The sequence below is a fragment of the Hirundo rustica genome, chromosome Z (genome assembly GCF_015227805.2).
Source record: "Hirundo rustica isolate bHirRus1 chromosome Z, bHirRus1.pri.v3, whole genome shotgun sequence".
NCBI lineage: Eukaryota > Metazoa > Chordata > Aves > Passeriformes > Hirundinidae > Hirundo > Hirundo rustica.
In genome coordinates this window covers 22,280,140-22,292,483 of record NC_053488.1, presented here as the reverse complement: position 1 = coordinate 22,292,483, position 12,344 = coordinate 22,280,140, and the positions used below count along the sequence as shown (strand labels likewise).

Here is a 12,344-nt window from a genome sequence, read left to right as displayed (position 1 = left end):
AGAATTATTCCCACCAAGAGGATTTTAAGCAGTGTTATAGCTCATGGCAGAGATAAAACCTCTCAAACCAGGTGTGGTTGTCCTAGAGCCAGAGAGTGATGGAAGGGGAAATTGAGCTGGATGAGGCAGCAGGCGCCTGCTGTGAGTTTACCCTGATCATCATCCTGAGGGTTGCTCAGGTTGAATTTGGCTTTTTGTGAATCACTCTGGGCTCTGCACAGGGAGGAAACCTCAAATCCCTCCCTAAGGAAAAACAGCAAAGGCTGACAGGTGAACAGCAGCAGAGCAAGCAAGAGTTACAATTTTGCTAAAGGTGTTCCCATCCAGCCACATCCTCTCAGCTCTAGTCTGTCTCATACCCTTGCTGAGGTCATTCTCACTTTAATAAACTTTTAAGCCTTTTGCACACACACACTTTAAAAATGGTGGCCTGACTTTCACTATTGGGGTCCAGTCCTGAATGGCACCAATGTCACAACTCCCAGCTCTGCCCACGAGACCAGGAATCAGCTTTCCCCCTATCAGAGGGATAACCTGTCTTCAAACAAGATGTGGATATAGTAAAGGATATTCTACAACCAAACAAAGGGGAAGGCTGGGGTAAGTTCTTGCCCCAGTGAGGGTGGTCTTGTCTGACTGTAGCACCATGCTTAAGAAAAATACCAGCTGGTTTCTTTGTGATTACTGTGGGTTTTTTCCCCATGGGGACAGGCCAAACTGTGATAAAATACAGGCATTTTTCATTTAAAAGAATGCAGATGTTAAATTCTCTGCTAGTTGACTGAGACTGAAAATGCAGACGCTCTTGACTGCATCTCCTTGGCACCAGACTGAGGAGAGCCCATACCAGAAACCAATGCCCTATTTAAGCCCCAGTGGAAAGTGGTCAGTCTAAAAGCAACTTGTCAGCACAGACCAAAAAGAATCAGTTGAACATTAGCCACTGAGATTTTTAGGGTGTCAGGATAGCACTTTGGCCTTACTTCTTATATGTGCAAGAAAGTACTCGCATATAAAATTGCTCTGTAGCCTTAGAGCCCAGTCTTCCCCACTGCACTGGCTTTCTTAGGGAACGGTGTAGCCTCATGCATAGGGAGGCTTTCTTCAAATGGTTTTCACAGCTTTTCCTGGGATGTCCCTAGGAAAGAACAAACTATTTTCCAGCTGTGGCCTCTCCCATGTGGGGCAGGAGAGTCCTGTAATTGCTGACTCTTGGTCACGTAATTTCCACATCAGTTCTTGCCAGCCCAAGTCTCATGGAGCAGCCTTGTTCTTGTCTCCATCGTCAGTTTGATGGGTGCATTGCTTTTTCTCATCATGTTGCAGCTCATGGTGAATTTAATCAGAGTGAAGTAATGATCAAGTGAAATTTCATCTCCTGATTGTGGTGTGGTGCTGGCCACCACACCTTCACACACAGGGGTCACTCACCACACACCAACTGTCTGGTGTGTGTCTGGGACAGGCACTGCTTTCTAGCACACAACAGCTGGAAGAGCAAGTGGAGACAAATATTTCACTAGCCCTAAACCTGTGGGATGCTCAGGGACAGCACAGTCGTCTGTCACACTTTCACCCCAACCTTGTAGCCAGCACAGTGCTTTGTGACACTGGAGACATCAGGAAGAAGCTTAAAATCTGAGCTCAATCCTTTGTGCTTCCCAGAGAAGAAATGGCAAAATTCATGCTGTGTCTGCAGAGTTAGGAAGACTGGGGTTCTGGGGAGTTTGTTCAGTATTTTTGAGGTGAAATCCTCCTCTCTCCAAAGGTAACATCCTTTAGGCGAGGTGGAAATGCTCATTGGCTTTCTTTTCAGCCCTCTGGTCATTGGCAGGTTTTCTCTCAATTGGAACCTTTCATCACAGAGATCAAATAGCATCAGATGTTTAGGAAAGTAACTACAGTAAAGAACATGTATCTCCAAAAAGGGGTGCAGAAGGAAGAAAAAATTACATGCCAAAATGCTCCCATGGCTGGGAAGTGGAGCTGCTATGGGATAAAGCAACCACTCCGGAGATGCCTGGGTTTAATTGAGTCCTTGCAGACCTGCTGCCATATGAGCAGCAGACTGAGACTATGGGGAGCCCAGAGCAGATGCACTCAGCCTGTCTGAGACCCTCATCTCCCATTGTGGGTGCCTAAGTGCCACAAGAAGTCCCACAGGTGCAGACATAAGGTGCATTGCCCAGGACCCCTCACCCTGGTAGGCAGTTAGCTTTACCCATTCGGAGCCTGAAATATCCCCCAAGGACTCATATGGTCCTGCCCTCATGGTAGGTCTCTGACTCATTGTCACAAGAAAATAGCAAGCAAGAGCAGTTCCCCTTCAAGAAAAGCCGTCAAGGATTGAGCCTCTTAATCTCTCTGTTCCTCACCTGGCAAGAGCTCAGCCTACTGACTTCATTTAAAGCAGACTGAGATGACGGCATCCCTTTTTTCCCATTTTCCTGTATTTCCAATCCCCCATCCTGCTGATCTTGGTGCTATCCAGGAGATGCCTGATGACCAGTCACCCCACAGTCCTGGGACAAGTCTAGCAATGGTCCCTGGGTTTCACCCTAGGCCACTGGCTCAGCAGATGGAGCTCCTTCCCAAGGATATGGGCAGAGCAGCTCCCAGATTGCAGTGCGATGCTGTGGCCACTACTGGCAGCTTGGAGCAGTACATTACCCTGTGTGCATCTTGAAGAGACAGAGAGAGCTCTGAAACAGGGAAAAAAAGTTGACTTTGCAAGGTTTTTTTTCTGCTGGCTTTGGAGGAGGAGTTTGTTCAAAAGAGAGGACAGGAATGGATCTTCCAGTTCCTGCTCCTATAGCAATTAGGAAAGAAAGACCTGTGCAGTAAACTCTACCTTTTTTTCCCAGTACTGAGGGACTAGAATTCTCTGGATTAGGAAAAGCCTCAGGTAATATTCCTGCTCTAGACCTGAGCTGGATTTGCAAGACTCTAGAGTGCTTATGACACTGTCAGGCTTGCACAGGGTAATCAGCTTTGCAGCAGCACTCTGTACAGGCAGAAAACAGCAATGTCTGTGCAGCCACCTTCATGCTGAGGTGAGCTAAAAACTCTCCAGGCATCGGCAGCCGTGGGGAGTGGGGCAGAGCCCCCCAAATCAGTATGGTTTCCAGAAACGAGCCTGCTCAGAGTTGTCTGGTGGTGTGAACTGCTGAAGGTCTCTCCATGTGTAAATACAGCCACAGGCCTCCCAGCTGGTTCAACTCTGTGGCTGGCATGGGGTTAATATGAGCCAAACTGCTGCTTCAGCCCAAGGGGCTGGGTCAGATCCCCATGGGCCAAGGGTTGAAAAAATGAGGCCAGTCATCCCTGTCCATCACTGGAGCTGTCAGGAGTTTCTAAAAGCCCAGACCTGGGGTGAGGGGAGCACTCACCATTAAGTTGGTATCTTCCCTGCTTCAGGACACAAATGAGTATATTTCCAGGTGGAGCAGGATCCTGCCTCACTCTGAAGGACAGACTGACTGTGTCCTTTCTTTCCACCTCCTCGGGCTGCTCCAGGTGTCCTGTAAGTCCTGTGTGCTGCTGGAAGAGGTGTTGTTGCCCCTACCTGCACCACATGGACCTCAGAGCAATTCCATTTCACCCTCTGCAGCCATCCCCCAGCCACTTCCACCTTGTGTTAAGCTCTGTTGGGCTTGCAGCTAATCTTGGCAGCTCATGTGATAACCTTGGCTCTCCCTCCTCAGCTGCAGAGGCAGCAGATACCTCTTTTCTCACATCATCTATATGTGCAGAAAAAATGGTGAGCAAACCTCCCCTGAGTTCCTTGTGGCAATAAATCCCCCAAACACCACCCATATTTGTCAAGCTGCTGCAGGAAATGAGAGCTAATGGGAGCTGTTTTCTACTTCACATGACTTTTCTGATAAAAAGGTCCATTTTAAACAGTCTAAAAGGGCTTGGTAAATGATTAATCAGTTTTTGCAGATTTGACAGGGCAGTAGTTGGTTTATGGCTTATTATGTTCTTCAGCTACCTATGGCTGCTTCTGCCACGACATGTTGTATACTTGCTCTAAAAGCACTTGATAGTGACTAACTGTTTGATAGCCTGTAAAAGGAACTTCAATATAGAAAACTGTCATTCTGCTTAAAGAAAGCATTGTTTCCTGATATGTTCTTTAAAGCGTGATGCTCTCCCTGAACCAACAGGAAGGTAAACATACGCAGAAGCACAGAATATTCTGAGCTGGAGGGGACCCACAGGGATCATCCTATTCTTAAGTGAATGGCCCACACAGAGATCAAAACCATGACTTTGGTGCTATTAGCACCAACTGAGGCAGCCTCAGAGTCTTAGAATGCTGAAAATCTGAGGATACAGGAATCACATAGCTGGAACCTGAATGGAGGTCTGACAAAGTTGTGACTCAGGTACTAAGAGACTGTGGGAGGTTCTGGGAAAAAATTTGGTCTGGAGGAAGGAGACTTTGAGGGTAGGTGCACTAAGGGGTTTAGGTGTGTAACTGCCCTTTGAGCTGGCTGATAAGTGTTTCATCTCTTGAAACACTTGAAGCCCCTGTTTAGCTATAAGAGGGTCTAAAGTCCTGGCTCATTTTCTGCTTATCACCGTGCTGAATATGTCAATGTTTAATCAGTGCATGCTAAGCGCTGCTAAGATCCTTGGGGTGAGGAATCCTGGCTTCTTTCAGCCTGGGGGACAGACAGGCCCTGATCCATACCTGATTAGCCCCTGATAAAACAGCCCAAATATAACACAACGTGTTTGGTATGATTTTGCTTAGTATCCTTGGGACAGCTGGCTTCCAGGGCACTGTGGGAGAATTCAGTCCACCCTGGCTTGGGAGCACTTGCACTCTGGGTGGGTTAGTAAGCACTCGCCAGAGCAGAGAGGCTTTGCAAGGACCAGTTAACTCTTCACAGGTAAGGGTCTCTGTGATGCCATAACCCCATGGATGGAGCAAGGATAGGGCTGGGTGTCGGCTCTGGGTCACCTCTGTGCATCCCTTAGCAAAAGCACTTCTCATCACCCCTGGGCATCACTCAGGCTGCCAGCTAGGCCACCAAATGTTTAATGCTTTCCAGAGACATAATTCTTAAAGGATGGGAGTGCAGCTTTAGAAACTCTCTTACCCTGGTAGAATCTCTGCTAGGAATCCCAATTTCATCCCGTGTTGCCTCTAGAAGTGCCACTGCCCGCTCTCCCCACTGACCACTCACATTTCACCTCTTCTCTGTGGGTGGCAGGGCTGGGGTATCCCACATGGCATCCCACAACACAGGAGTGAGTAAAACCCAAAAAAACCTGGAGGCAGGATGGCTTGGCTCAGGAGTTCCAGCTTGCTTTTATACAATTTTTCTTCTCCTTATCTTCTGCTCCTGGGAAAATCAAGGCATTTAAAGTAACTCTCTGTGAGTGAAATTACTGCATAGAAAGCTTGGAAACTTCCCTCACATCTTTTACTCTTGGACAGATTTTTGAGTCATGATGCCCATGTATTTGGGGGTTTTTAATGTGTGGCTTAATAGATATTATTAAAAAAAAAAAAAAAAAAAAAAAAAAAGTGAGAGAGAGGAAGAAAAGAAAAAGGAAAAATAAAGAAAAACGAAAGAAGAAAAAGAAAAGAAAAAGAAAGAAGAAAACGGTCTGTTTCCATTCCTTATTTTTTCAGTCTGGAACATGGTGCAACTAGTCTTAAAGGAGAGTCCTGTCTCCGAGCTGGCTTGGAGGGTGAAAGGAGGAAGGAAGAAGAGAAAGAAAGCTCCAAAGCCAGCAAACTGAGGACTGATCCAGCAAATAATAACACCTTCAAAGCGAAAATGTTGTTTTGCAAAAACATAAGGGTTTCACTGGAAACCACCCTGGCTGGAGCTGCAAAGCCGTGTCAGGAGCCAGGCCAGCACTGGGAGGCTGCCAGGTCTGAGTACTTTGGAGCTGGCAGAGTGCCCCGAGAATGTGTAATCCAACCTGTTCCCCAAAACCACCTATGTCCTGGATCACCATCTCTTTGGGACAGTAAAAACCTTCCTTTTCTTACCCTCCTCCCTTGGCCAGGGCTTGCCTGAGAACATTTTATCCACTCCAGCTCTTTTTCTCAGCTAAGTCTCACTCATCCCAAGAATGCACTTTAAAAACTAACCAGGCAGTTAATCCAAAAGGTGGTGACCTCTGGCATTTTTAATGGCTCCCTGGGTGGTTTATCATCTCTGTATATTTAGATACTGATGTCATGGTGACATGGGTAAATACACCCAGCCATTTATTGCTGGGCACAGCTCAGATGAGCAAGCTGGCTCCTTTTTCCCCTCTCCATATAGGCTGCTCCTGCAAGTTTTCATTCTGTGAGACCACAATGATCCCAGGAAGGGGCCAGGGAAGCCATGACTGCACAGAATGCATTGCCTTGAGCCCCCAGCCTGTTTCTCCTGCCTGTTTTTGCTGGAATAAGATGCTCAGCTGTGTCACATTAGCTGGCTTGGTGATGCTTGATGCAGCTGGAATATGTCACCTTCTGTGCATTTCTCAGCAAAACAAGATTTCAATGTAGTCCTGGTCTTGTAATAACTTCAATTTAATATACCTCATACAATTCATACAATATTCTGTTGTAATGCATTAATATTGTCTTTCATCGGATTTGTAATCATGTGGTTTGTCCTTGCTCAGCAGTAACCCAACCCTGTTCCCCGCCCACTTTATCCCTGATTACCTAGTGTCTTGTCCCTGCCTCTGGGCCCTGCTCCCTGGGGAAAAAGCCCCCGCACGGCCGGGGCCTAGGGCTCTCAGGCGCCGGCGAGCCATCGGGAAGATCTCCAGCCAAGCAAAGCGGGACTCGAGAATAAAAGCTGTTATATCTCACCCGGTGAGAGAGGGCAGAGTATTTTCCTTTTGCCATCGGCGGTCGTCTAGTCTCATGTAGAAATACAACAACATTCAATTTAATATCCTCATACTCTGCACCAGAAGGTCTTCCAGCCCCGCTGCAATATTATGAGAACTGAATGCTAATAAGAAATTAGAAACCAAGATTCCTTTTTTCCCCTGCAAGGGCCAGAGGGGATTTCCTGGGGTGATAGCTTTGGGATAGGTAGCAGGGCAGGCAGTTGAAGGGAAGGAGAAACATCCTGACACCCCCCACATCCCCATGCAGTCCAGGGAAGGAGCAAAGTGCAGGGAGTTAAAACATCTTTTGTCAGCTGCGTCCCTGGAGGTGTGGTGGGGAGCAGCAGGTGGAGGCTGGAGATTTCAGCGCAGCATTTCTCTGCCCGTGTTTAATGCAGAGAGGTTATGGATAGGGGAGGAAATCCAGCAGGGCTCATAATTAATGTAAACATGGCTCAGCCTGTGATGTTCAACTTATATGGTCAGGTACCAGCCCCTTCCCGTGGCCCCATTCCCCTCCAAGTTCTAGTCTGATTTTCATTCCTTCATCCTTGCTCTGTAGGACAGAGCAAGGCTGCAGCCAAGGGAGGGTCATAAGAATCCTGGCACAGGCATGCTCCAAAAAAGCTCAATACAGCTGCCAGTGAGCAGGCTGCCACAGCAGAGTAAAGTGATCCAGAGCTAAAGGGCAGGGAGGCTGGGCTGCAGACAGAATAGAAAAGCTGTGGGCCTCACCAAGATTCAATTGGGGTTTTTTGGCGTTTATAACTCTGTCTCATGAAAAAACATTGCAGGTGTGAGTGGCCAAACTTTGGAAAGGATATTGTGAATGGCTTCATGCAGCATCTTGGACATCTCCTTCACCAGCTAGAGTACAAGAATTCAGCAGCAAACTTGCGAACCAGGTGTTGATGCTGCAAAGGAATAATGGACACTGGGATTACCCACCGCTCGGGAAAATATGGAACCTTTCCAAAGGGGGATGACAAAGAAAGGTACTTGATGGAAGATGTCACATCAGTGAAGCAGAAGCCCTCCAAGGAGCTGAGGCCCATGTTGGGTGCCATCTTGCTGGGCCTCATCCTGTTCATTGCTGCGGTGGTGGCCTGGTGCTACTACACGGTGTCCCTAAGGAAGGCGGAGCGGCTCAAGACGGAGCTGATGGACCTGCGGGCAGACGGCTTCGTCATCCGCAACCAGCACGGGGAGGTGGTGTTTCGGCTGGCCTTCCGCTCGGGCAGCCTGGACCTGGAGTCGTGTTCCAAGGAAGGAGAGATCCTGAGCTGCTCGCGCTCGAGCCGGGGGCCGCTCAACTTCTTCATCCAGACGGTGAAGCCCAAGGACACGGTGATGTGCTACCGCGTGCGCTGGGAGGAGCTGGCGGCTGGCCCGGCTGTGGAGCACACCATGTTCTGGGAGGACGCCCACTGGTACGGGGGCTCGGAGATGAGCACCCAGCACTGGCCCATCCGCCTGGCCGGCTACCAGGAGCCCGTGCCCTACGTGACCAGCGATGTCTACTCCTTCCGCGACAGCTTTGGCGGCATCCTTGAGCGCTACTGGCTCTCCTCCAAGGCAGCGGCCATCAAGATCAATGACTCTGTGCCCTTTCACCTGGGCTTCAACGCCACTGAGCGCGCCCTCTTCTTCCAGGCCCGCTACAAGGACTCACCCTACAAGCCCCCACCGGGCCAGCAACCCTTCCCCGAGCTCAGCTACCGTGTCTGCGTGGGCTCTGACGTCACCTCCATCCACAAGTACATGGTGCGCAGGTACTTCAACAAGCCCTCCAAGATCCCTGCTGAGAACGCCTTCCGATACCCTATATGGTCCACATGGGCCCTCTACAAGAAAGATATAAACCAGAATAAAATTCTGAATTTTGCAAGAGACATTAAGAAGTACAATTTTAACTGCAGCCATATTGAGATTGATGACATGTACACCCAAGCCTATGGGGACTTTGACTTTGACCCTGTCAAGTTCCCCAATGTAACAGAGATGTTTGCAAAGCTGAGGGAAGATGGGTTTAAGGTCACTCTGTGGACTCATCCTTTTATACATATAGATTCACCCAATTATGAAGTGGGGATTGAGCGTCAGCTGTTCATCAAGGAACCTTCAGGACGGCTGCCAGCCATGGTGGAGTGGTGGAACGGCATCGGGGCCATCCTGGATTTCACCAACCCAGCAGCCCGCGACTGGTTCCAGAGCCATCTGCGCCAGCTTCGGCACAAGTACGGCATCACATCCTTCAAGTTTGATGCAGGCGAGACCAGCTACCTGCCCAAGCAGTTCAGCACCTTCCGCCCGCTGTCGGACCCCAGCATCTGGTCCCGGCGCTACACGGAGATGGCCATTCCCTTCTACGAGCTGGCCGAGGTGCGAGTGGGCTACCAGTCACAGAACATCTCCTGCTTCTTCCGCATCATTGACCGCGACTCGGTCTGGGGCTACGAGCTCGGCCTCAAGTCCCTCATCCCCACTGTCCTCACCATCAGCATGCTGGGGTACCCATTTGTACTGCCAGATATGATTGGAGGAAACTTCCTCCCTAACAAGACGGAGGGCACGGTGGAGATCCCCGACCGGGAGCTGTACGTGCGCTGGCTGGAGCTGTCGGCCTTCATGCCTTCCATGCAGTTCTCCATCCCGCCCTGGCTGTACGACAAGGAGGTGGTAGAGATCGCACAGAAGTTCACGGAGCTCCACGAGTCGCTGGTGGCCCCGCTGCTGCTGGAGCTGGCAGGAGAGGTCACCGATACGGGCGACCCCATCATCCGTCCCATCTGGTGGATCTCGCCCCGCGACGAGGCCACTCACCGGATCGACTCCCAGTTCCTCATTGGGGACACCCTCATGGTGGCTCCTGTGCTGGAGATGGGCAAGCAGGAGCGAGATGTCTACCTGCCAGCGGGCAAGTGGCGCAGCTACAAGGGGGAGCTGTTTGAGAAGACCCCAGTGCTGCTCACCGACTATCCTGTCGACCTGGACGAAGTTGCCTATTTCCTCTGGGTTTCCTAACAGGCTCTTCTTCAGCTGTGCGATGGACTCAATGATTACCAAAGGCTTTAATGACTTGGGAATTTAAATAATTTTTAATGTAGCAGTATTTCAGAATGAAATTTGAAGGAGACACCTGACACCTCTGTTTTGTGTGGCAAGTGTTCTAAAATAACTTATTAAAATGTATTGGATAAGTGTCTATGTTACAAGTGTGACAAGTGTAATGTATAGAAACACAATCTCTACTAATAATGTTTTCCCGCCAAGAAGTGCCACGCATGTTTCTTGTGTCTAAAGGCAGTAACTTGGTCTCCTTTGTTATCCAGTTTCACACATGATCCCCTGGGACTTTGAAAATTTCATGTCCTTAGTGAAGGAGGCAGCTGCAGCAAAGTACTTCTTTTCTCTTTTCTTTTTTCTTTTCTTTTCTTTTCTTTTCTTTTCTTTTCTTTTCTTTTCTTTTCTTTTCTTTTCTTTTCTTTTCTTTTCTTTTCTTTTCTGTTTCTTTTCTTTTCTTTTCTTTTCTTTCTTTTCTTTTCATTTGCTCTTTCTTTATATTTTCGTTCTCTTTCTTTTCTTTTCTTTTCTTTTCTTTTCTTTTCTTTTCTTTTCTTTTCTTTTCTTTTCTTTTCTTTTCTTTTCTTTTCTTTTCTTTTCTTTTCTTTTCTTTTCTTTTCTTTTCTTTTCTTTTCTTTTCTTTTCTTTTTTCTTAAAAAGCTGCCTATGGTTATCCTGAAGAGGAAGGCAACCAATTTGCAGCCTTCATATCAGATGGGAGCTGATGCAGGAGTTAAGAGTTTGCATTTCCCATGGCCTGAGCTATCTGAGCAGCAAGAAAACTACAGTACTTGCTAGTGCTGTGGCAGCTGTTTTCCCCTTTTTATAAATTACTGAGAACCATGCCCATGGTGTGCATTCAGGTAAGCCTGGTAAAATGTGGTGATATCTCAAGGCAGTCAAGGTTAAATCCTAGTACCAAGTCATGCAGGGGTTTATACTTAGTAGGATCCATGTGTGTTTTAGGACCATGTTTAGGACAAAGGGTACAATGTCGGGTCCCAGGAGAGAACTTGGCCTCCTCAGAGAGTTCAGACAATTAAGCAGCCTGAGTACCCAGCTGCTTCCATTTCCCCACTGAGAATGTTTTCTAACCCTGTGTTAATGGAGATCCCTGCCCATGACAGGTGGATCCTTCTTATCCTTCTGCCCATAGAGGTGACTTCTCCAGAATGAAGGTGTCTCAGCAGCTCCTGGAGGCTTGGGGTGATGAGGCTGGCTGTGGAACACTCTCCACTCTTGGTCCAATGTTCCCTGCTGTTTTTAAGCAAAAAGAAACTTTAGGTTGATGCAACCAACCAGTTTAAGAGAGTCCAGGGGTCTCTGGGCAGCAATGTGCCTTCCCAAAGTGAGAGAGAGATCACTTTGCTGGCTCCAGCACACCTCCAGTGGGCACCTGGGAGGTAAAGCTATGTGTGGCCCCATTGCAAGAGAAAGCTCCTTTTTTCAGGGGTTTGCCCCAGGGCTGCCCCATACAAAAAGTAAACAAAATGGGTCTGAGGAACACTGTGCTCAGTTGAGAGCTTTTTTGGTGCCCAGAGGAAGCAGACCCAAACCGGCTCAATCCTGTTATCCATCAGTAGGTCCATTGTGTCATGAGGACCCTGCATGGACACAACAGCAATGCCAAGTGGGATGAGCTAGAATATCTTGTAGATGCCCCTGAAATCAGCTGGAATTGCAGTAATGCTATAGCTGGTGTGGCAGTGGAGAGGAAAGACCAGCCTTAATTTAGGCATGCAAAAGGCAAAGCAGTGTTCAGTCTGGAAGTTGTGCTCAAGGTTAACAGGACACCATCGAAACCTTACCCACAGGCTTTCTCCCAAGCCAGGATAGTTCCAACAAAGCATCTCCCCCAAGGCTGAGAAAGTGTTTCTACAATTGCCGCTTTGAAGCCCCAAATGGTCCCCCATATGTGGTCTTGGGGGAACCAGAGGGTCCCAGGGCAGCCCAGCAAAATCCTCTGGCTGCTGTTGTTGCACTAAAAAAAAGTTTTCTGCAAACCTCATGCTCACAGTGCTGAGAGATGAGAGAGCCAGACTCCATCACCATCGTACAGTACCTCTGCGTCTGTGATCAATGTGCTCTGCATGCACACACAGCTCTGCCACCAACCTGCACCACAGGCTGATGGGAAAAAAACAGGCAACACAGAGACTTCCTGCAACCCCTGGGGATGACATGAGATGCCTGGTCCCATGGATGCAAAAATGTCTCCCCCATGCCTTTCCAGTCTGTCACTCCCTTTGCCTGCTGCCCAGCTGAGCCACAGCAAGCTACAGGGCACAGGTGCTGGAGGCATCCTGTGATCAGGTGGCACCACAGCCACCTCTCCACACCCTCCTGCCACCCAAGGGCTGCGTGCTGTTGGAGGGACATCTTATTTGCCTTGCTAAGCTTCAGTCCTGGTTGATTTTTTA

General features: G+C 48.6%; 1 protein-coding gene across 2 annotated transcripts in view; it reads left to right on the top strand.

Annotated features, from left to right (window-relative positions):
• Window positions 1–9,964, top strand: part of LOC120765748 (myogenesis-regulating glycosidase-like) — a 28,903-nt gene extending 18,939 nt beyond the window's left edge. Inside the window, exon 2 of one of the 2 annotated variants that reach the window (XR_009208635.1) lies at window positions 7,656–7,668. Coding sequence is in view for 1 of the 2 variants with exons in the window: in XM_040090916.2 (XP_039946850.1) it covers window positions 7,789–9,885 (2,097 nt within the window). In the remaining variant the exon portion in view is untranslated. Of the gene's footprint in view, window positions 1–7,655 lie in introns of both variants that reach the window. The other variant, XM_040090916.2, reaches the window with a different exon arrangement.
• Window positions 9,965–12,344: the final 2,380 nt, after the last annotated feature.